This window comes from Clarias gariepinus, chromosome 12 (genome assembly GCF_024256425.1).
Source record: "Clarias gariepinus isolate MV-2021 ecotype Netherlands chromosome 12, CGAR_prim_01v2, whole genome shotgun sequence".
NCBI lineage: Eukaryota > Metazoa > Chordata > Actinopteri > Siluriformes > Clariidae > Clarias > Clarias gariepinus.
In genome coordinates this window covers 24,823,179-24,848,822 of record NC_071111.1, presented here as the reverse complement: position 1 = coordinate 24,848,822, position 25,644 = coordinate 24,823,179, and the positions used below count along the sequence as shown (strand labels likewise).

The 25,644-nt window shown below is 40.0% G+C and overlaps 2 protein-coding genes across 2 annotated transcripts in view; both read right to left on the bottom strand.

Annotated features, from left to right (window-relative positions):
* Positions 1-25,644, bottom strand: part of LOC128533806 (NACHT, LRR and PYD domains-containing protein 12-like) — a 605,307-nt gene that overhangs the window by 362,544 nt on the left and 217,119 nt on the right. The window lies entirely within an intron of this gene.
* Positions 1-25,644, bottom strand: part of LOC128534213 (NLR family CARD domain-containing protein 3-like) — a 50,911-nt gene that overhangs the window by 11,387 nt on the left and 13,880 nt on the right. Inside the window, exon 5 of the mRNA XM_053508549.1 lies at positions 10,422-10,595. Within this exon, the coding sequence (XP_053364524.1) occupies positions 10,422-10,595 (174 nt within the window). The remainder of the gene's footprint in view (positions 1-10,421; positions 10,596-25,644) is intronic.

The window sequence follows — 25,644 nt, the reverse complement described above, 5'->3', positions numbered from 1 at the left end:
GCATACTCATTAATATTCATTAGCGCCTGCCAGAGATGGGCGTATACACCGGACCAGCCTTGTCTGTGTTCAATTATTTCAACGTTCATACAACAAATTGTACATTTATATTCTATAGTAAATATTTTCTTTTCTTCATTTTAACATACAATCCTACACATTTAAATTGTGAGAACTATGTATGGTCTGTGTCTTTAGCATGTAAACCCACATGGAAAAAACCTATATAAACATGTTTTAATATAGGTTTGATATAGGTTTTTAATATATGTGACATATATAAAATTGGCCGTTTTCCTATATTATATGTGCATATATGCGTGCATATATGTGCATATATGCGTGCATATATGTACCTATATAGACATATATGTGACATATATAAAATTGCCCGTTTTCCTATATTATATGTACATATATGTGTACATATATACGTGCATATATGTACCTATGTGCATATATGCACCTATATTTTTACCTAGATATTAGTAAAATTATTAAAATCCATAGCTGCTAGACAACATAAATAAAAGCCCAAAATGTAGAAATGTATTTTTATTTTTATTTTTTTAAGAACAATCAAATAGTAAAAGAACAAAAATATAGTACAAGAACAAAAATAAGACAAAAAAACTCAACAGGAAGAAAACATATACATATTTTGAGGACCTTCTCAGCTTTGTGAGCTTTGAATTGATAGATGTGCCTGTCTGCCCTCGGGTGGCTGCCGGCCACTTCTTCAATGTAGCATCTAGAGAAGACAAAAATAATAAGACAGTATAATAATAATAAATGATTATTAATTAAAACTTCAAACGACAACAATTAGTGCCATGAGGTTATTTGCTACACTATATGTTCTACAAAATAGAGGACTACACACCTTAAAGCGCAATACCCCAGAAATGTGGCTTTAGAGGAAAGGTAGGATTAAGAAGTGAGCAAGCGATAAATTAGTATATAGGTCCCAAGCAGATACAGTAACAATAATAGGTGCCCTACCTTATGCAGTCTCCGATGCCTAATAAACACGACCAGCTGCTTCCTATCCCCTCTGGTTGGCTTTCCACCTTAAAGTAATATTTCAAAATTATTATTAAAGGGGGGTAAAATGAAGGTGGAGAAAGCAAGAGTTTTTTTATATACACATCACGTTTTCTCGAGGTTTAAGAAAATGCAAAAATGGCAAGTAAAAAAGCGATGGTATGCCCGCACACAAACATAATTTATTCCACAGAACATGACTGACTTGTTTTTTTTTCAAGGACAGAAGAGATAAGAAACATGTTTTGTACCATTCAGGTTGCAGCAAAGTCTCCAAGTCGAAGGTGCCCAGCAGCAGATTCCGCACCATGGCAGTAGCAGAGGTGGCAAGGCGGGCTGCTCTCCACGCTTCTGCCTGTACACCCCAGAGCCCTTTCAATCTGAAAAATAATTTCACATCACAATATTAATTCATTGGCAACTTTTAAAAACTTTTTTATGTTTCATACTGATTCTTGCTTAGCTTCCCAATAGTTAATCGAATTTTATGTATACATGCAGATTAATGATAAAGATATGAAACAGTGTTATAAGCTAACCAAAACGGAGCCAAATACATATTAGCAACCATAATCTAAAGCTATCCAAAAACAAGGTGAAATACATTAGAACATTTATAAACATCTGTAAACTCCATAAGGCATTAGCTTAGCCACCGGGAAATATCATGTTTGTACTACATAAGGCAGCATGTTAGCATGATTTACCTAAACTATGTAAATGGCATTGAAAGCCAATGTGTCACACAAGCTGACAAGAGCTAGCTGAAGTGAGGAAAATATTTACTAATATTAGTTTAATATTATCAGAATAAGAGTTTTATAAGACTTAATAACTTACCCAGTGTGTCCTCTGTTGGATCTATTCTCTCTTCAAAATGCTCCTGTTCGTCGTCAGAGCCACACAGTCTTCTTCTAAAGGTGGTAAATGTAAACTCCTCCCACTTTCCAGAACATTCTGAAGAGTTTCCTTGGATGTGTAGTAGCGCGTGTCATCTTCCAAACGTGCAGAAAACTGAATCTGTGTGTAAACTCAAGCCTGTCTTTGTGTGTGTGTGTGTTTCATGCCAATGTCCGGGGGTGTGGCCTAGTATGTAAATTAGCCGGACTGATTTCCGTGTGATTGGCGTGTGGGCGTGTCCTGCCTCGGGCCATTAGCAGATAATGAAGTGAAATTCTAAAATGTGTATAACTATAGTTAAATTCCATAACATGCCAATTACATGTAATACCAATTTCACGTGTTCGCACACAAGTTTTTTGCTTTTTTAAAATTTAGTTAGTTCTTAGTTATTGCCTTGATAATAGAAAATATGAGCGCATCAGTTGCCAAAGTGAGATATGAGCTAAAATGACCAGATCCTGCCATGAGCTATATAGGAGACATATCTTGTATGTACATATAGGGCTTATATGTGGATATAAAGAAGCAATACAGGAGACCTATATGGCCTGTATATGCACATATATGCACCTCAATTTTGCCTATATGCAGCATATATATTATCATATATATGCATATATACTGCATATAGGCTTCATATATGCGCATATATCCTCATATAGGTTCTTTCCATGTGGGAAAGTAGACGTGAATTAGTGTTTTTGTATAATTTAATTACATCATAAATACACTCAGTACAAAATTAGCCTCCCAAAACAGCTTTAACTATAAACATATACAGTATATTATAACAATATAACTTCATGTATACTAGTCATTAGTCCATCCTAGTCTTTAGCATTTTAGGATTTAATATACGTAGTTTCTTATTACTTGCAATTACAATTAATTAATTTTGTTAAAAAAATAAAAATAAAAAAAAAACTCCACTGTGGTTTAAATTACTTGGTTGCTGTCTCATTTCAAATTTTAAATAAAAATTGACTTATTAAAATAAAATGGCTTTGGCGAGTGTGAGTTATTGTGGAAAATTGGGTTTAATTTTATAACTGTAACCAAATGGTAGGTTTTTCCTCAACACAGAATAAAAAACATTAAACATTGAAGGGAGCTTCACCCCAACCTTCAGGGAATATGGAAAGGTTAAGTACACTGTAAAAATTATTTTAGAAAATGGAGAAAGAGAACAAGGATGAAAGTATTTGATGAGTTTATTAAGGGCGATGGGACTAGAAAAGAGGATTTAAAATGAAAGGAAGTGGAGGTAGATCAAGACCAAAAGGTGATGGTGAGGCAACATAGTGGATGCCAACCGCCAGTAAACACCAAGAAGATAAAGGACTAACTACGTCATCAACCTAAGACCACTGTTGCCATGGGTTACTAGACGCAGGTGCTGACCCTCTGTTAGCATGTTAAGTACTTTGGAATGTTTATTTTGAACTCATAAGAGCAACACTAGATTATGGCAGCATAGCGTATATTGTATGTCTGCAGCAGAGTTTAACCTAAAGCAAAATTTTCAGCTAAGAAAAGAACAACAGACCAACTATCAGAATATATGGTTAAACTCACAAGTATACAAATATTACTTGAATGGGTGGAGAAGAATTATCAAGGAGAGGTGATAACTGTATCAGATAGCATGTCAGCCATCACTAGTCTGGAAACAGGAAATTCATGCAGACAAAACCATCTAGATAACATCTTACAAATAGATAAAGTAGAAAATACACTAGGGAAAAATGGCCTGGAAAATATATAATAAACAAATGAAACTGGTTTAGCAGATAAAATCTAACAGATTTTTAAAAATCTTCCACACTCCAGTACAGCAGGAGGTAATGCACCAAAATCCACCAAAAAACCTCAAAGAAGAAGAAGCTGTCTGCAGATGGGTCAGAGAGCTGAAGCACTAACTGGTGGTTAATTATTACTGCATATTATCTTTGTGTATATTCTGATAACACACTGTGTGTTTGTGTGGTGTGTGTGTGTGTGTGTGTTATTTGAGTGAACAGATTATATTATACATTTTAAGCTGCTCTTTCATGACCAGTGGTTGTTTGTAATTGTTTTGTTTTCAGTGTGAGACAAATTACTGCTTTCTGAAGAATACAGAAAAAAACACACCATGTTGAAGTCCATGAAATAAATATATGTTTCTTTACCTTTATTTAGCTTTAGTCTCAGATAAAAGGCCTATTCACATGGGATTAGTATTACCTGGGGACCTCGTGTGATTTAGAAAATACCCCCCACATTTACTTACTTATCTTCCAGATATGATGTTTTTCATACAAATAAATCTAACATTTATATTATATTACAAATAATATTACATTTCATACAAATAAAGCCCTATTCGCTATTTTATTTCTTTCTACACATTGTGTTGTTGTTGTATGGTGTATAGTGATATGACCCAGAACTCAAAATACTTTCACTCCAACACAGCCTCCATTCTGTGCAGAAGATGAATAGAAAGATGCAAAGGACACAAAAGTCTTGAAAAGAATTATATACGACCAGATAAATTCTGGCCAAATCATAGACATGCTGATTCACACGGGACTAATATCTTTACTTTAATATTTTTACTTTACAAATTACAGACATGGCCGATTCACACTGGATTAAGATCACAGACAACCTCCTCAATTACTACAAATGACTAGAGGTCCTCAGGTAATACTAATCCTGTGGGATTAGGTCTAAAGGTTTGGCTTTACTGTAAATTACAGAACACATGTTTTCATTGATTTGTTGCTCTGGAGAAACATCTGTCCATTAACATTACAATCTACAAAGTTAAATGTCCCAAATAAAATTAAAACTTATCAGGAAATGGGTTAAAATGCAAGTTTCCAAACAACAGACATCATCAGAGACCATAAAGGCAAAAATGTGTGTGTGGATGATATTCCTCATTTTACTACGTATTTGACTGGTTGTAACAGGTGGACTCCCATGCTAAACATTAACATTCGTGTCCAGTAGGGGGTGGTATTGCATTGTTCTGCTGTGTGGCTGGTATTGACTTGGCCTGATGTTCCTACGTGTTGTTGGAGTGTTTTACAAACCAGAAATCTAGAGTGACAAAACTGAAAATGTAATATTTTAGGCAGTTTCGTGAACATCTAGAGGAATGTAGTATTTGTGGAGTATTTGTAAGAAGACCACTCCTCCTCCGAACGACCAGGTGCTATGTCTCACTACAGCTGATGTGAGGAAAACTCTACACAGAGTCAACCCACGTAAAGCTGCTAGACCAGACAACATCCCAGGCAGAGTGCTCAGAGAATGTGCTGAACAGCTGGCAGATGTTCTCACCGACATCTTCAACATCTCTCTGAGCAGCACCGTCGTTCCGACGTGCTTCAAGGCCACCACCATCGTCCCCGTGCCCAAAAAGTCTACTGTGTCCTGTCTCAATGACTACCGTCCCGTTGCACTTACACCCACCATCATGAAGTGCTTTGAGCGGCTCGTCATGAGACACATCAAGACCCTGCTGCCCCCCTCACTGGACCCACTGCAATTTGCGTACCATCCTAACCGCTTAACGGACGACGCCATCTCCTCTACACTCCATCTTGCCCTTACACACTTGGACAAAAAGGACACATACTGTACGTTCGAATGCTGTACATAGATTTTAGCTCAGCATTCAACACTATCATCCCCCAACAACTGATCGGAGAGCTGAGCCTGTTGGGCCTGAACACCTCCCTTTGCAACTGGATCCTGGACTTTCTGACCGGTAGGCCTCAGTCAGTACGGATCGGGAATTGCACCTTCAGCACCATTACACTGAGCACTGGGGCCCCACAAGGCTGTGTGCTCAGTCCCCTGCTGTTCACACTGCTGACTCACGACTGTGTAGCAACACACAGTTCGAATCACATCATTAAGTTCGCCGTGGGTCTCATTAGCAAGAACGACAAGTCAGCGTACAGATAGCAAGTGCAGAGGCTAACGGACTGGTGTAAAGAAAACAACCTGTCTCTGAATGTTGATAAGACAAAGGACATACACAAACATTATCACTCAGCTTAACTCAACTACAGTACTTCAAAACATTGAGACTGGACTGACTAATCAACACAAGCGCAGACGCACTGACGTACACCACCAAATTATCGTACACACAAATCTGTAAAGGCTTCACTCTTTATCTCTTTTGCACAATATTCATTACTTTTTTTGCTCTAACTCCTCAATTCTTGCTCCTGTGTTAAGAAATGTTTACTGTTTCTCCACTACCTCAACACCATATTTTATGTTTTGTTATGTCCTGGTTGTCGCATTGTCACTTTGTTGTTGCTCGTTTGCACATTTGCACGTGCACTTTATGTTGTCTGTAAAACCTGTAGATAGTCTTTCTTAGTTAGTTAGTTTTTGTTAATTTATGTTGTAATTTATGTTAGGACTATCTGTCTTGTCTCTGCTAGTTTAGTTTCTCTGTTAATTTATGTTGTAAATTTATGTTGCATGTAGCACCTTGGTCCTGGAGGAACGTTGTTTCGTTTCACTGTGAATTTGAGAATTTAATAAACACTGTCAGGTTTTCAATATTGTGTGAGCTTTCCCATGCCTTATAAGATAATACTTCCTAAAGCCCATGGCCAGATAAATGTACATCCAAATTGCTGGAACTCCAGAGGAAACCTGGACAAAAGCTTAAGTGTACTTTCTGTGATGATAATCAGCAGAGAACATTAGACACATTGTGTCTGTATTGTCAGGTGTGTGGTCGTATGTGTGTGTGTGTGTCTTCTTCACCAGGTCAGGGTCAGCTGGTATCGTATCGTGGTGTGATGGACACAAAAGCAATAATTCTTCATTTAACTCATTTTAAACAAAAAATTTGGAGGCTCATTTAAATAAAATTTTGGACTTTTTTGGATTTTTTCACCCGATTTTTTTCCCTAATTTAGTCATGTCCAATTCCTCCCCATCACTAGAGGGCTCCCACGTTAAGGCTACTACTACCACTCAGTCGGGTGGGCCGCAGACTATCACGTGGTGCCTCCGACCCACGTGACATGACCAACCCCTCTTTTCGAACTGCTCGCTCACGCACCTTTGGGGGCAGCATAACACACTTGGAACAGCGCTATCCGCTCCTTCTGCTTGCGTGAGCTCACAGACGCCCCTGATTGGCTGTAGAGCCATCATTAATGTAGAAACACTAAGTACCTCTCATCCCTCCCCTATGAGAGAGCTCAGCCAATCAGACCTCCGGCTGTGAGAGGTAACAGCATCACCCGGGAACCGAACCAGCGATCTCTGGATGATAGGGCAAGCACTTTACCACTGCGCCACTCGGAGACCCCTGGAGGCTCATTTTAAACCTTACAAACATCACATTGCACTTCATTTAAACATTTTACTGCATGTCATACAATTTATGGCTGTTGTTGGGAACTTTTTCCTTCGTGGAATCAGAGACCAGGAGACAGTATTTTGATATCTTTCAAGCAGAAGTTACTCTTCATTGAGAACTCGCTGTGCGTCGCTGTAGTCATCCAAGTCTGACTAAAACTCCGCTCTGGAGATTTTATACTTTTCAAGGGGGAGGGATAAAAAGAGGTGGAAACGATCTAAACAAAGCATAGTGTAGTACAGGAATCAGCCTGGTAACGGAAGTTCATCAGCATAACAGTGTGTTTCAAATGAATAGGTGCTAATCTAATCAGCCTGACAGTATCACCCAGACCTTCATATTATCATAGACACAAAAGCCGTGAGATTAGCATTCAGATTTATCTTGGGACCCTACCCAGTGGTCAGGAAGTACATAAAGACAAAAGGTTAATGTCTCAGACACCTGGGCTACCAGACTTGATCTTCTTAGAATGTCACTAACTTTACCTCAAAATGTAAAACCCGATGTACATAACTCTGTCAGTTTATGTACTATTATGTTGGAACCTAGATTAAACATTTTACAAATTTGTAATCCTACACTGTGTACGTGTTAAATTAAAATGAAGTTTGAGTTACGTGTCGGTGGCATTGTTGTAGGATGAGGCGTCTCTGTGTGTTAGAACTGTTCAGTAGCTCGATTTTGGTAAACAGCGTCACTATGTCAGGACAAAACTGCTGCATCAGAAACACTGCCATAGCAGGTCACATGATTGTTTAGGAAGCAAAATTACAAATAAGATTTTTTTTTCTGAGTTCGAGAAGGCATGATAATTATAAGCAGCATCACATCAGGCCAACCTGATCAGTAATGCCGTCTCTCCTTTAACGACCTGGCACCTGAAACCTCTGCTCTAAACAATCCTTTCACTACATATTCCACATGTTTACATTTCTGTTTGGTTTGATAGCTACAGTAACAGCTAGAGCGGGGCGATATGATGGCCTATAAACTGAATCCCTGATTTTTTTTTTTAGACAAAATTCGATTTTCGATTTCAAAATGATTATTTTTCTTGAAATTAATAAAATTAGCCACTAGAGGGTATAGGATTTTTTTTATTTAAGCAAAACAATATTACCAAACATGATCTGCTTATTTCGACTAAAAGTGCAAACTTACTTTCACTAACAAGTTTACTTGATATTTTAGAAAAATATTAATCATCATCATAAATATTTATTTAACAACATGCATACCTTATTTTGTGATTAATAAAGTGTTACCACCAGTCTTTACCTTCTGGTTATTCTAGCAAAATATGAGGAATTGGTAAATAAATCCAGGCTTTCTAACTGTGTATTTGGGCATAACGTCTTAACAATATAACACGCCACAACATCAGTAATCTCTTTCCATCGAGGCCCCTCTTATTATATGGGATACAGTGGGAAAACGTGGCTGATATTTTTGACCTCTCTTATGACCTCTCTCCGGTGTTTATTTGCGCTGCCGCTGTCTCTGATTCAACAGTGTGGCTCTGTTTAAGGGGCTCGAGTAAATTAGACATGCTGTTTCAAACTTTACACAAATTTTACAGCGGGCTTTGCAAACCCGAACAATTTCCATACTACTGAAGAAACCGCGCCTCTCTTGGAAACAAGCTCTTTGGTTTCATCAGAGCACGCTGTCATGTAGTATTTCATATTTCACACAAGGGTGTCGCAGAACTACGGAAGCTCGCGGTGTAATACCAAAGTGAAACTGTAAAATCGATTTTCATTTTTTAACATCAACATAAACCATGGATTCGAATTAATTGATACTAACTATTAATCAGACAGCTCTACTAACAGACCAGTTCAAAAGCAGAGTGTCACCTTAACTTAGTAAGTACGACTGTGCTCTCACATTTCACTGGTTTGTGGATCAGTAGATCTTACACACACACACTGCAGAATTGTTCATGAACTTCCAGTGACTTGTAGTTTTACCACTCGTTAGTTTTTCTTGTAAAGTTTAAGAACTTATTCCGAAAAACTTTAGGGGTCTTTCAAGGAAGGCGTGTCACCTGTCCACTGAACGAGCTACAGTACGTCTAAAAATAAACTAAGCTGGGGCACATCTACTGTATGCTTCCTAATAAAGGTTCTGTGAAGGTTTGGTCAAAATGATGAATGGTTTAGGAGGAGTTGCAGATAGAAACAAAGTGTGATGATGATGATGATGCTGATGAGAGACGATGGACAGTGAACCCTGTGTGTCTCCTATGCTTCTCAGACATGTCACACAACCAGGTAATTAAAATGCCAGGGTGTAAGAGAAGGGGTTGTGTGTCTGGGTCTTTCATCCACTCTTCAGCTACCAGGTCATACGGATCGATGTTTTTGATCTCTACAAGTTCCTCAAAATATCTCAGCTTGGCACCGGCATTTAACTTCTCCCAGTAAGGTCCTTTACCTTTAGGTTTACTCTTCTTCCTCTTGAAAGAAAACACCATGTCACAAATCTAATTTCTCACTTTCTTTGCTGATAATAAATAGAACTTCAGACACCATGCATTTAACAACATGATCTAACTTCACATTCTCTATAATAATACAAGACTATTTAAGAGCTCAGTGAAAAAACTATTAATAAACACTGCATAGTTTTAATACTGCATCTTTTGTACATATCAGGCAACCCTGTTTAATAGCAGTTAGTTTGTTCACTGACAAAATAAACATTATTTCAGCTTTAAGACCAATAAAATGTTTCTCATTTGCATTTCCCTGCTGCTTTTAAACCCTACAGCTCACACACAGTGCATTTAGTTTGTGTCCCAGGTGCAGTTTGTGTGATTAGTTACAGTGTTTTAGTAAATTTCACAGTCATTTCAGACACACTGCAGTCACATCAAGTCATGTTTTGCTCTGCAGCTTCTCACATACGTACATCTGACCCAAAGACTCTGTGACAAATCATCAGTATGCAGTGAAAAGAAACAATCTTTCTCCTCAGGACATTGATGATCAACCTAAAACTTCTGCTTCAGTCTCACTATTAGAGAATGTGTCTTACTGAGGAGCAGGTCATGTGACTCTCAGAGAGATGATCTTACCTCAGTGTCTCCAGTTTACAGTGAGGATTCTCCAGTACAGCACAGAGACACTTCACTCCTAAGTCTCCTACTTTATTATCAGTCAGATCCAGTTCTCTCAGGTGTGAGGGGTTTGATCTCAGAGCTGAAGTCAGAGCAGCACAGCCTTCATCTGAGACACCACAAGACCACAACCTGTAGAGAGACACAATGACACACTCTTCATCACCAGATTTTCATCTTCATTTAAGACCTAATTTAAAGCTGATGTGTTTGTAAAATGTCATGATTTTTGTTAGGTAGTTTGAAATTAAGTACATAGTTTAAACTATAGAATGTATTGTCTAATGTGTTAGTGTTAAATCTTATGTACTTCACTTCTAGTATAATGCTCTGTAGCTCTCTTCCTGTTTTCAGAGTCTCTGTGTAACAATGCTTCAGTCTCAATGCTTTGTTCAGACAAGTTTATCATTTAAAAAAATATATAAATATTAAATTATAAAACATATTAAATATAATACATTACAGATATACTTTAATTTCCTTAATTACTGTGTCAGGTACAGTATGTACGTTACACAGCCATATACTTAAAAAATTTATTCTAACTATATAAGCACACAGTAAATAAGGTGTTGGAAGCTGTTGGTGATGTAGCTTTCTGTTTTTGTTGAAAGTTTCGCATTTGTATCAGCATTTAAATTACATAGCTTTTTCATTTATACAATAATAATATTAATAGCAACTAGTTTTTACATCTTCATACTATTTGGCTTCGCCTTTTTCTGCGCTTTTTGGAGAACGCGCGAGTTTCTTCGTCTAAAAACAACAAACGGAATTCAGCTCCAAACAACTACAACTCCGACTCAGGTACGATATCATGTCTAATATTCAGCTCGTTCAGTGTGTAGAGTGCAGGATGTTTAGACATTCTTCCTCCGTCGTTAGTGGTAATTTTATTTGTAATAGGTGTGTGTTAGTGAGCACTCTGACGGAGAAGATATCAGCGTTACAGGAGCGCATTCAGACTTTAGAGAGGGTTAGAGAGTGTGAGAGCAGCGTTATTCCCATAGCGGACAGTCTGGGTGCCACAGGCGGAGATAACCAGCCCCCGACTCCGGCATTAGAGCCCTCACAGCGGGGCGAGTGGGTGAAGACTCGGCGGCATACTCGTTCAGCCAAAGCTAACGCTAAGGCTAGCCCACCGGAGCACACCTCTTCTGCACTTCACGTGTACAACAGGTTTGCTCTCCTCAGTGATGCACCCGTTGAGAAACCTGAAAGAGCTCTGGTTATAGGAGACTCTATACTGAGACATGTGAAATTAGCTAGACCTTTAGGGGCGCCAGCGGCAGTGGTTAGGTGTATCCCGGGAGCCAGAGCACCGGACATAGCAGGTAATCTTAGGGCTCTAGGACAGCACAGGTTCTCTAAGATAGTGGTACATGCTGGAGCTAATGATATACGTCTTTGTCAGTCAGAGATTAGTAAGAGTAACTTTTCAGAGGTGTTTAAATTAGCGAAGGCGATGTCCGATGGAGTAGTATGCTCTGGTCCCATCCCAATGAGATGTGGCGACATAGTTTACAGCAGGTTATGGTCGCTGAACCGCTGGATGTCCAGGTGGTGCTACGAAAACAACGTGGGCTTCATAGATAATTGCAAGACCTTTGAGGGCAAAGCTGGCCTGTTAGGACGGGACGGTGTCCATCCCACTCGGGAAGGTGCTGATCTCATTTCTTGCAGTATAGCTTATAGTCTTAGAAAAGGCCTAGTTAATCGGTGACAATCCAGAGCCCAGGCCAGGGAGCAGACAGACAGGCTAAACCAACCGTCTGCTAGCTGCATAGAGTCGTCACTCAGGTTTCATCATATTGAGACTGTGTCTGTTCCCCAAGCTAAAAACAAATTTAGAAAGACTCAGAAAGTCTGTTTTAGTAATTTAATTAACATAAAGACCACAAACTCAGATCATACTGAATGCGCAGCCAGCACCTCTGATCTGAAGCTAGGACTGTTAAATATTAGATCTCTCGCATCTAAAGCAGTTATAGTTAATGAAACTATCACGGATCAGGAATTTGATATACTCTGTTTAACAGAAACCTGGATTAAACAGGACAAGTATGTAGCTTTAAATGACGCTAGTCCTCCTGGATACAGCTACATACACCAGCCTCGGTTAACTGGTAGAGGAGGAGGCGTCGCAGTTATTCACAATGATAATTTGACTATTGTACAAAAACATGGACACAAATTTAATTTATTTGAAATTCTTTACAGTAACATAAGTGTATTTACCTATATTAAGTCAGCTCAGTCGATCCCGCTAATTGTCATTTACAGACGTCCAGGGACGTACTCTAAATTTCTTAGGGAATTTGCAGATTTCCTCTCAAACCTAGTCGTTTCTGTAGACAAAGTGTTAATTGCTGGAGATTTTAATATTTATTTTGAGAATCCAGAAGACCCTCTGAGAACAGCATTTATGTCTATACTGGACTCGGTAGGAGTAAATTAATGTGTAGTAGGACCCACTCATAAATCATATTAATAATATTATTCGGATTAAGTATAAGAAATTTATTCACAATTCCACTATCTGAAGTTATCTCAGATCACTATCTTGTCTCAATTTAAGTGTGTCACAGTTAGGGCTGGGCGATATGGCTGAAAACTGTATCACTATATCAGTGTTTCATATCGGTCGATACCAATAATTATCGATATTTTTATGACCCATTTGAAATAAGGACCAGGAGAAAAATATACTACATTTAAACATTTTTATTTTAAACTTAACCTTCCTTTGATCATAGTCCCCTCAGTTAAGACAGAAATGTCAATAACCATGGAAAACTCAAATAATTAAAATGTAAACATAAGTCTAAAGTCACAATGAACACTTAATTATCTCTTAACATTTAAGGTGCAAAATGTAAGAAAATGTAAGAAATGCTTAATAAAGTGTAATAAAATAGTGCAAAGTGCATTTCCTGCTTTTGAAGAGAAATCAAGCAGACCTGCATGAGACGACATGGCGCAACCAAACGTGATACTGTTACATGATTGACGTTAGTGTATCACTCCCTACGTAGCTAGGTTACCAGAGAGCGAGTGCCTTTGTTAATGCAACTGTCACGGGCAACCAGAAGCAGACCAGAAGACTAGCAGTTAGCCCTTGTAGCGTGGACGGTAAATCCAAATGCAGAAATAGCGCGAACAGGCACGATAACCACGCGAATCATTGTAAGACCTCTCTCACGCCGAGAGCAAGAGTTTACACAATTATACCCACTGTTGCGGGAGAGAGGTTGATTTTACGGCAGCTGTTTACGGGAGTGTAGTCCAGTGCAGGCAATGCTTTGTGGGTAATGCAGTCTAATGTGCGTGAATGCGGAAATGTGAGATGAGCTGGAATATAGAGCCTAAACCTGTTTTCTTTAAGTAGTTTTTGGTTTGATTTAAGTATGGAATCCACCCGGAAGTTTGTAATATCGCCTGACAACGCAGAAAATAAAAGAATGGACATGCATCGACTCGTTTGTCTTTCCCATCACTGCACGGGCATGAATTAACAGGCGCTGCCGCGAGAAACGACAAAATAAAGCGGAGAAGCTAACACCGCGTTCTAGCAACACACACTCAATCAGGAATTGGACCCAAAATCACATAAGATCCGGCGAAGCGTCGGAAACAGCATGGGCAGACTCAATGACTGAGAGATGTAAAGCGCCATCTTTTCTCCTTTTATACTTCCTGCATTGCGACCGTACTACTTCAGGGTCCTAGTGCCGGTCGCGGAGCAAGTGCGCATGACAGCAACCAAACTAGCTTCGCGACCTGTTTTCTTCTGACAAAGAATAAAAATTATCGAACGTTTTATCAAACACATTTTTTATTGATTTATACATATCGTTATCGTTTTATCGCCCAGCCTTAGTCACGGTAATAATGTACACACAGCGCCGCACTACCGTATGAAACGTACATTCACATTAACTACCACACAGAGTTTAATTAGAAATTTCCCAGTGTTACCAACTTTGAAGGGATCACCGTCAGTGTTACCAACTTTGATGGGATCACACGATCAGGCGACTGAATATTTATAGTCAACGTTTAGTTATACCTTAGATAATGTAGCTCCACTTAAAAGAAAAATTATTAGAGAAAAGAAACTCGCTCCCTGGTATAACGATCACACACGCTCTTTAAAACAGACAGCTCGGAAATTAGAACATAAATGGCGTCAAACTAAATTGTTAGTATTTCAAATAGCATGGAAGGAGAGCATCCTGAACTATAAAAAAGCTCTTAGTGTAGCTAGATCAATGTATCTCTCCACTCTCATACAAAATAACAAAAATAATTCTAAATTTTTATTTAATACCCTAGCCAAATTAACCAAAAATAAGATCACTGCAGAAATCTCCACAACAACATCATGCAATAGTGAGGACTTCATGAACTTTTTTAATAATAAAATTGTAAATATTAGGCATAAAATTGAGGCTTTGAAACCGAACAATGTAATTTATGCAGATGTTAATCTAGCCATGTCAGATCAGAACCTAGAATACTTTACTTCCCTTGAAGAGAATGAACTAATTTCACTTATCTCTTCTGCAAATTCATCAACCTGTATATTAGATCCTGTACCGACACATTTTCTTAAACAGATAGTACCAGCAATAACAGAACCCCTCTTGAGAATAATTAATTCTTCACTCAGCATTGGGTATGTTCCAAAATCTTTTAAATTAGCAGTTATCAAACCAATAATTGTCACACACACCCATTCCGCGACCGGCACTAGGATCCGGAAGTAGTACGGTCGCAAAACAGGAAGCATAAAAGGAGACAAGATGGCGCTACACACTCGTTCAGTCATTGAGTTTCGCCCATGTTGGTCCTGATTGTCTGTCTACCAAATTGTGAGTACTCATTTTCTTGGGTTTGCTTTCTGAACCGAGTGTGTGTTTATAGGACGCGGGTTAAAATTGTGTTTTTCCCTTGCTCCCCTTGTGTGAGAGTCCTTAGATAAAATCGCGTGGTTATCCTGCCTATTCGCTTACTTCCGCGTTTGGGTTTACCATCCACGCTACAAAGGGCTAACCGCTAGTGCTAAAGTCTTCCGATCATCCAGGTTAGTTCGTGACAATAATTAAAAAACCTGACCTCGACACCTGTCCGCTCTTCAATTACAGGCCAATATCAAAGCTCCCCTTTATCTCTAAGATTCTGGAAAAGATAGTAGCGGAGCAACTATGCTCATATCTACATAGAAATGGCATACATGAACTGTATCAGTCAGGATTTAGGCCTCATCACAGCACAGAGACAGCACTCGTTAAAGTGCAGTTTAACTCGACCTCAGTGCAGTTTTTGACACCATTGATCACGCTATTCTTCTTCACAGATTAGAAAATGTAGTAGGAATTAAGGGTACAGCCCTCTCCTGGCTCAGATCCTATCTAACCCATCGTTATCAGTATGTAGACTTAAATGGTGATTATTCTGCATGTTCTCTAGTGGAGTTTGGCGTTCCGCAGGGTTCAGTTTTAGGTCCACTGCTTTTTTCCCTTTACGTGCTTCCTCTGGGCAACATAATCCGTAAGCATGGTATTAGTTTTCATTGTTATGCTGACTGTAGGTGCATGTTATTCACAAGTTCTGACGCGTGTCTTTAGTTACACAGTGTCACTGACATCAGACGTTTCGTTGATTTCTTTGTCTCTTGTTTATTTTCAACATCAAAAACAACGGTTGTTACAGTTTCTTGCATAAATCCACTGTAGTCACGACAAGTCGCTTGCTGTGTTCTGTAGCTTCGATAGATTACAGTTACAACAACTTATTTTACTGTATTCCTTTTAGCTTACTGTCTCACGTTATCACGGTCAAAAGCTTGTGTGCTCCAAACCTTTCTGTATCCTTCCGTGTCTTAACAACAACTACAACTAACGTGCATGATAGACATGGAACTGCATAACTGTGGGATGATGTCACAGAACAACCCATGAAATGATGTCACAATACAAATTATATTTATGATACTTAATGCTTAATGCTTAACTAATAAACTGAAATAAGATAAACATAACAACAAATCACAAGAATGAAATATGGCCCTTACATTTCCAGCCCCTAATTGACAGGCAGGAAGACTGACAATTACACACATTTTTTATTTTGTTGTTTTTTTTTTTTTTTACAATTGGGCCACAACATTTACTATTGGATTAAAATTTGAATTAACTTTCTTAACACTTTAGAATTAACTTTCTTAACACTTTAAACATTTTTTAACGGTTTAACTTAAGGTATTCATATTGCTGCGTACCAAATGAAAGGAACATGACTACTTTATAAGGTAATTAACAGTCCATTTCACATATCAGGCACAGCTTATCGATGGGTCTTTCCAGGGTACTGGTTTTAGTTTTGACCAGTACACGTCTCACAAGTCCTTTTTTATCTGGGAACACTTTCGTGATCCGTCCGATGACCCATGAATTTCTTGGAGAAGACTCATCAATTATTAGAACTACGTCTCCAATCGAGAGTTTTTTTCTCACCTGAGACCATTTTTGGCGCTCCTGAAGCAAGGGCAAGTATTCACGCACCCATCGCTTCCAGAATAGGTCGGCAAGGTACTAAATTTGCTTCCACTTGCGACATGCGTAAGTGTCCTCTTTTTTGAAAAGACCAGGAGGCAAGTTTGGCTGTTTTTTCATCAGCAGCAGGTGGTTAGGTGTCAGGGGCTCCAGGTCTGTGGGATCGTCTGTAGCGGTGGTAAGGGGACGGTCATTTATTATAGCTTCCACCTCACACAGGAATGTGTGCAAGCTCTCATCGTTTAGTGTTTGTTCTTTTAGTACAGACCTCAAGATTTTTTTAACTGACCTTATCTGCCTTTCCCATGTTCCACCGAAGTAACACCCAGCAGGAGGTTAAATATCCATTGTATCCCCTTTTGCATGAGGACGCCTTCAATTTTTGACTGATTCCACTGTTGGATAGCTTTACGCAATTCAGTCTCAGCGCCTATGAAGTTTGTTCCATTATCACTTCTCATAACTGACACCTGGCCTCTTCTGCACATGAAGCGTCGAATAGCATTTAAGCAGGAGTCTGTATCTAATGACTGCGCGACTTCAATGTGCACGGCTCTTGTTGTCAGACAAGTAAACAATACGCCATATCTTTTAACATTACTTCTACCCCGTTTGACCTCGAAGGGTCCAAAATAGTCTACCCCTACGTTAGTGAACGGTGGGTGATCTGGTGTTATTCTATCGCGTGGCAGTTCTGACATTTTTTGTTCACTATTCTTCGCTCTGATCTTTCTGCATGTCACACAACTGGACAGAAACTTTTTCACAAGGGAATTTGCTGTCGGAATCTAGTATTTCTGCCGCAATTTTGAAAGCATATAAGTCCTTCCACAATGTCCGACCTGTTCGTGAGTGTTTCTTAGGATTAGAGTTGTAATGTGTGAGTCTTTGGGTATAATGACAGGGTGTTTTGCATGCTCAGGCATTGCAGACCTACCAAGACGTCCTCCAACTCTTAGCACTCCATCCTGCAGTACTGGATCTAGTTTGGAGAGACAACTGTTTCCTTTTACGGAAGCATTACCCTTTTGTAACATGGAAATTTCGTCTTTGAATTTTTGGTTTTGAACGAACTTAATGACTTCGTTTTCTGCCCTTGTTAAGTCCTTAATTGTTAGAGACTTATGGTTTTCTATTATTGAGTTGTTTGCCTGTCCCATAATCCTTTTTGTTTTCTGTTTAAGCATGTCTTTAACGCAAAGAATCCAGGCAATGGATCTTTTTAACTTATACCAGTCGGAGTGATAGTTAAACAGTTTACTCACGGCATCTGTGCTCTCTGTAGTTTTTACGAGATTCGCTGAGGCTGAGTGTTTAATCTCAATGTCATCCTCTTTCGTCGACAGATCGTGAATGTTTTCAGGCCATTTACTCTCTGGTGTTTTAAGAAAGGGGGGACCATGGATCCAATTGTTGTTTTTCATGAATTTTTCACAGGAAACTCCTCTGGAAGCAGCGTCAGCTGGGTTTTTCGAAGTGTTGACGTACCTCCACTGCTGTGGCTTGGTTGACTCTCGTATGATGGAGATTCTGTTAGCGACAAAGGTTTTAAAGCGAATTTTTTCATTAACAATGTATCTCAAAACAGTTGTGCTGTCGGTCCAAAACACAGAGTCCAGCAGTTCTATTTCCAGTTGACCTTTCAACATTTTGTCGTTGTTTACGGCGACCACTGCCGCTGTCAATTCCATTCGGGGGATAGTAGTTTGTTTCAAGGGCGCTACGCGAGAATTCCCCATCATGAATGCACAGTGTGTAAGTCCATCAGCATTTACTGACCTAATATATGAGACAACTCCATATCCCATTTCACTTGCATCTGAGAAGTGGTGAAGTTGTGCTGTATTTGTGACTCCAAAGTCGACTGGTTTTACGCATCTTGCTACACTAAACTCAGACAATTGATGCAACTCGTGTAGCCAGGCCCTCCATTGTTTTATAAATTGTTCGGGAATGTCATCGTCCCAAGCGAGTCTCTCTTTACATAACTGCTGCATTAAGATCTTAGCTGGCAGTATGACTGGTGCAAGGAAGCCTAAAGGGTCATAAATTGAACTAGTGACTGACAAGATTCCTCTTCTAGTCACAGGCCGCTCTTTTAAACTAATCTTGAACTTGAGCGTGTCTGAATTAATACACCACAGCACCCCTAGAGCCCTCTCAACAGGGAGTACGTCTTTACTCAAATCTAAGTCCCTCATGTCTTTAATTCTCTCACCCTCAGGGATGGAAGCTAGCAATGTACGACTATTACTTGTCCACTTGGTGAGGTGAAACCCTCCACTTGCGCACAGTTTGGTGAGATTAATATATAGCGCAACTGCTTGACTATGACTAGAGACTGACTTCAAGCAGTCGTCTACATAAAAGTTTTTAAGTACTGTGTTGACTGCCTCGGCAGATGCATTGCTGCGGTTTTCTTCTGCTGTTTTCCTAAGGGCGAAGTTAGCTACACTTGGAGATGATTTTGCACCAAACAAATGAACAACCATTTTATACTCAACCAAGTCCTGACTCATGTCTCCATTCGGCCACCACAGGAAACGCAACAAGTCTGTGTCCTTTTCCGGAACTCTGACCTGATAGTACATGGCTTCCACATCTGCCATCATGGCAACTTCTTCTTGTCTAAAGCGTGCGAGCACCCCAATGAGTGAGTTTGTCAGGTCGGGTCCCTGCAGAAGCTCGCTATTTAATGATATTCCTTGATAGCTGGCAGCACAGTCAAAGACTACCCTTAGCTTTTTCTTTTGAGGATGGTACACACCATGGTGAGGTATGTACCACACTTGCCCGTCTTGTCGACTTAGGTGGGGTGTGGGGACCTTGACTGCATGACCCTTTTCAAACATGTCGTTCATGAAGTTTAGATACTCTTTGTGAAAGGAGCGGTTATGCTTAAACTTCCGTTTGAGGTTCAGTGCGCGCTGCATGGCTGCGCTTCGGTTATTGGGCATTTGAATAGCTGCTTTCTTAAATGGGAGACCGATGTAGAAGTGATTATCGGTAAATTGCAGGGAGTTAGTTACAGAGTCTAAAAACTGATAGTCCTCTTGTGACAACTCAGCTTTGTCATCACAGTTCCGTTCAGGAAAATCATGGTTGTACTGTTGTATCAGCATTTGTTCCACACTTTCGATGGAGACTCTGTTGACTGCAACGCTCACTTGCTCATTGTCACATGTGCCTTCCTCGACCGACTCTCGAAGAGGTCCATTTATGGTCCATCCGAGAGCAGTCTTTACTGCATATGGCCCATTGTGCCTGCTGTTAATTACTCGCCATGGTTCTAGGAGCCTGTGTTCTTTGTTACCTATGAGAATTTCAACTCCAGCATTAATGTAAGGCAGTTTTACTTCGCTGAGGTATGGCCACTTATCAATGTCGTGCTGTTGTGGAATATTTTCCACTGAGACTGGGATACTCTTTTGTGTGAACACTTTGGGGAGTTCAACAAAGGTGTTTTCTTCCAGACTGCTAACCTCTAGATCAGTAAGCACGTAACTTTCTACTTGTTTCCTCGCGTTCATGGTGCTTAACATGATGTCAATTTTTTTACCTTGTAGGTTTAATCGCCTTGCTAGTGACTCTGTACAAAAGGTAGCAGAGCTACCTGGGTCCATAAAGGCGTATACTTTTACTGTCTTGTTGCCTTTCTTGGACTTTATTTTAACAGGTACTATGGAGAGAATACAGTCATCTCCAGCCCCGATACACGCACTCGTTTCGTGACTCGCTGTAACAGGCAATGTTTGAACTGGTTCGGTTTCGTCAGCCTTTGCGATCGCTTGAGCTGTGTCTTTTGCTGCAATGTGTAGCATGCGAGGATGTTTCTTTGAGCACAACTGACAGGTAATTTTCTTCGTGCAGTCTTTGCTTAAATGTCCTTTTACTAAACAGCCAAAGCAGAATCCATTCTTTTTTAGAAAGTCCAATTTGGCCTTATATGTCTCATTGGTAAACTTGTGGCATTCGTCTAGGGTATGATCTTGCTCACAGGATGCACAAGGTTTAGTGAAGGCACTAATAACTAATGCACCACTACTCTTTACTGTGATTGAGTCTCTATGATTTTTACCAACCTGTTTTACGCCGGTCGCAAAGCTGCTGCCCCTCTTTTCTTCAATTTTTTGCTTGAATCCTGGAGAGGATTTGCTGCTGTGTTTTTTACCACTAGTCGAAACGTTCAGGTCTCCAAAAAGTGGGTTGGACATTACCTTTGCTTCTTGTTCTACGAATTTCATCAGCTGCACGAACTTAGCTCTTTCCTGATTGCGCTCCTCGTACTTGTATACGTGGCTTCTCCATTTTTCACGCAATTTGTAGGGCAGTTTTGAGGCAACACCTCTCAAGTTGGTAGCATTGTCTAGCTCATCCATGTAATCGATGCTTGACATGGTATTGTAACATTTTACTAGGAACAGGGAGAAAGTTTTTAGCGACTTTCCGTCCTCTGACTTTATTTCCGGCCAGTTGAGTGCCTTTTGCATCAGCGTTGTAGCGATTATTTGTCTATTTCCGAAATTGTCATGTAACAGTTTCATAGCCTCTGCGTAGCCACGATGTTCTGGCATAAGCAGGCAGCTTCTCACTAGGTCCTTAGGCTGTCCTTCAGTATACTGCTCGAGAAAGAACAGCCTATCATGATTGCTATCAGTGTTGGTTTCGATGGCATGTTTAAAGGCTCTTACGAAGGATGTGAACTCAAGAGGGTCACCATAGAATGGAGGAACGTTGCGCGGAGGTAAGGAATGTGGCCTCTGACTCTTTGCAAACATTTCTGTAAGATCTGCCTGAAGTGGCATCCTACCCTGAGGCTCCACTTCGTCAGTGTTGTAAAGTGAGTGTTCGTTACCTTGGGTGGGCCGTTCCATTAGGGTGCTTGACATTATGGGTTTGGCACTCACTGGCATGCTTAAGTGGGTTGCTCGGAGGTGTGATGGCAGCTCGAGGTATTCCGTTGCCGAACTGTGGTTGCAGTGGTCGTTTTGCTCTGGTTCCGGGGGGCATGCACCACTCGTTTCGACGACCACGCTCCGTCTGGCAGGATGTTGTTTTTTGCGGTTCTGGTAAGAATTTAGTTCAGCATCGGCCATTGCAAGCGCCGTTTCCATTTCCAGCCTTTCCTTTTGTGCCTTTAATTGTGCTTGTTTAGCCTTTAGTTGTGCTTTCAATTGCTCTTCCTTAACCTTTAATCTTGCTTTCAATTGCTCTTCCTTAGCCTTTAATTGTGCTTCCTCCAGTTCCAGCGCCTGCCGATCTCTCAAAGTTGCTGCTTTAGCCAGCAAAGCTGCTCTGTTGGCTTCTGCCTTTTTTAGTCGAGCCTCGGATGCTGCTGACGTTAAGGACCTCTTGGATGCCGCTGACGTTACGCTTCCGTGCCTTTGGGGGGCGGGCGTCTTGCGCTCCGCCATTGACACACTGTCGTTTGGCGAAACTCCATCGTCACCTGTTTGTGACAACTTAAAGCGGTTACTAGTGTCCGTGATCCACAACTTCACTCTTATCATGAATTCTGTGCAGCGCGTTAATCTAGGGTGATACCAGTGCTGCTGATCGGTTTCACGCTCTTCGTCCTTTGCGCACGATCGCACTGTTACATTACTTTCAATAAAGTCATTTAGCAGCGCTTTGTATTGGCGGCGCTTGGCTTTAACGTCATGCAAATTACAAGCATTGTCCATAAGCGCCTCTAGTTCATTGTATAATACAGTCAACTGACTCCACTTGCCTTCTCTGGCGCTCTTCAGTTCGTCGAGCACCATCACCTGCTCAGATTCGGCTCAATGCGCGTTTTTGAAGTCGCACGCTCGCTCTTCACAATCTTAAATCACTTATCTTCATTTCTGCGGCGGAGCCAAGCTTTTGACTTTAATGTAGGTGCATGTTATTCACAAGTTCTGACGCGTGTCTTTAGTTACACAGTGTCACTGACGACATCAGACGTTTCGTTGATTTCTTTGTCTCTTGTTTATTTTCAACATCAAAAACAACGGTTGTTACAGTTTCTTGCATAAATCCACTGTAGTCACGACAAGTCGCTTGCTGTGTTCTGTAGCTTCGATAGATTACAGTTACAACAACTTATTTTACTGTATTCCTTTTAGCTTACTGTCTCACGTTATCACGGTCAAAAGCTTGTGTGCTCCAAACCTTTCTGTATCCTTCCGTGTCTTAACAACAACTACAACTAACGTGCGTGATAGACATGGAACTGCATAACTGTGGGATGATGTCACAGAACAACCCATGAAATGATGTCACAATACAAATTATATTTATGATACTTAATGCTTAATGCTTAACTAATAAACTGAAATAAGATAAACATAACAACAAATCACAAGAATGAAATATGGCCCTTACACTGACGACACACAGTTATATGTCTCAGCAAAACCTGATGAGAAAAAACAGCTTACTAAAGTTGAGCAATGTGTGCAGGACATAAGAAATTGGATGCTAATTAACTTCCTTCTGCTTAATCGGATCTTAATCTTAATAGACAGAAGTTCTAGTCATAGGACCGCATAAAGCTAGGAGTAAAATTTTAGATCACACCGTAACTTTAGATGGCCTTTCTGTTCCATCAAGTGCAACAGTAAAAGACCTCGTGTGATTATAGATTCCAGCCTTTCATTTAAAGCTCATGTAGATAATATTACCAGAATAGCATTCTTTCACCTCAGAAATATTGCCAAGATAAGAAATATATTGTCGCTAAACGATGCAGAAAAACTAGTTCATGCTTTTATCACCTCTAGTTTGGACTATTGCAATGCCTTACTGTCTGGTTGTTCAGCTAGGTGCATAAATAAGCTTCAGCTAGTCCAGAATGCAGCAGCGAGAGTCCTCACTAGAACCAGAAGATATGAGCATATCACCCTTATCTTCACTGCATTGGCTCCCTGTGAAATTTCGCATAGATTTTAAAATACTACTCTTGACATATAAAGCATTAAATGGTCTCGCGCCGCAGTACCTAGGCGAACCGCTAGTGTCTTATGAACCACCACGCCTACTTCGATCAAAGGATGCAGGCTGCTTGTCAGTACCGCGTATTATGAAAAATACAGCTGGGGGCAGAACTTTTTCTTACAAAGCCCCAAAATTATGGAATAGTCTTCCAAATAGTGTTCAGGACTCAAACACAGTCTCAGTGTTTAAGTCCAGGCTAAAAACCTATTTATTTAGCGAAGCATCTTGATAAATAGATTTGCCTTAGGTAAAGGAGCAGATCTGGGGGACTCATGGACGTAGAGTATTATGGTGAACTGGTATGTTTAGATGCTGTCCTCCCCACTCTCATCGATCACTCAGGTTTGCTGACGGTGAGGTGATTGTTTGCTTTACAGTACATCTCAGAAAGGCATCATGTTTGTGTCTCTCTCCCCCTGTCTCCCCCTTTTACTCTTTCTCTCTTTCTGTCGAGCTACAGTACACATGTTGTTCCTGAGCTGCCAGTGATCCAGACTCCCTCTGCCCTCCGGACCTGTCTGACCCATCCTGGTGCCCCGCTTCTGGTTGAAGATCTCGTCACATGGATGCCCCGTGTGTCTCTCTGGGATGCATCTGGTGTCTGGGGATGATTCTCTCTACCTAGAAGATGGTTCTGGCCTCGACTGGTGTTGGCAACTTTTTCTCTGGGGACTTGACAGTTCGATAGTTCAAGACTGGAACTTCCTACAAGTCTACCCGAGTCTTCAATAACTAACTGGACTCCATATTACCATCAATTAACATTAGCTATTATAGCTGAACTGCCTGCCACCTAACACACTGTATGAATGCAGATCATTTACTGCTTTCTGTTTCACCCAAATGAGGATGGGTTCCCTGTTAAGTCTGGTTCCTCTCAAGGTTTCTTCCTATTACCATCTCAGGGAGTTTTTCCTTGCCACAGTCGACCTCGGCTTGATCACCAGGGACAAACTGACCATTTTGATTCATACACATTCACATTTCATACAAACTTAAATAATTATTTTGATTGTTTAAAGCTGCCTCGCGGCAATGACAATTGCTAAAAGCGCTATACAAATAAAATTGAATTGAATTAAACAATAAATAAGAAAAATATTCATAAAAATAATGAGTGATACCATTATTGTATTAGCCTTTTTTGTGCAGCCTGAACTATTAGTATGCTAATTAGGGCCAACCTCCATTTTATGTCACAAAATCACTTGACCTAAACCATCATTATAATTTTCTTCAAAACAACCATCATGGTGGACAGAGGCAACTCTCAACAAAGACGTAAGCGTTTTACAGAATCTGCCAAGAAAAACATATGGTTTGTTGACACCTTGTCACATTTGCATATTCATTAATATTCATTAGCGACGGCCAAAGATGGGCGTGTACACCGGACCAGCCTTGTCTGTGTTCATTTATTTCAATGTTTATGCAACAAATTGTACATTTATATTCTATAGTAATTGACTTCTTAAAATAAAACGGCTTCGGCGAGTGTGAGTTATTGTGGAAAATTGGGTTTATTTTTATAACTGTAACCAAATGGTAGCTTTTTCCTCAACACAAAATGAAAATATTGAACGTTAAAGGGAGCTTCACCCCAATCTTCAAGGGTAGAGCTGAGAGAATTTGGAAAGATTAAGTAC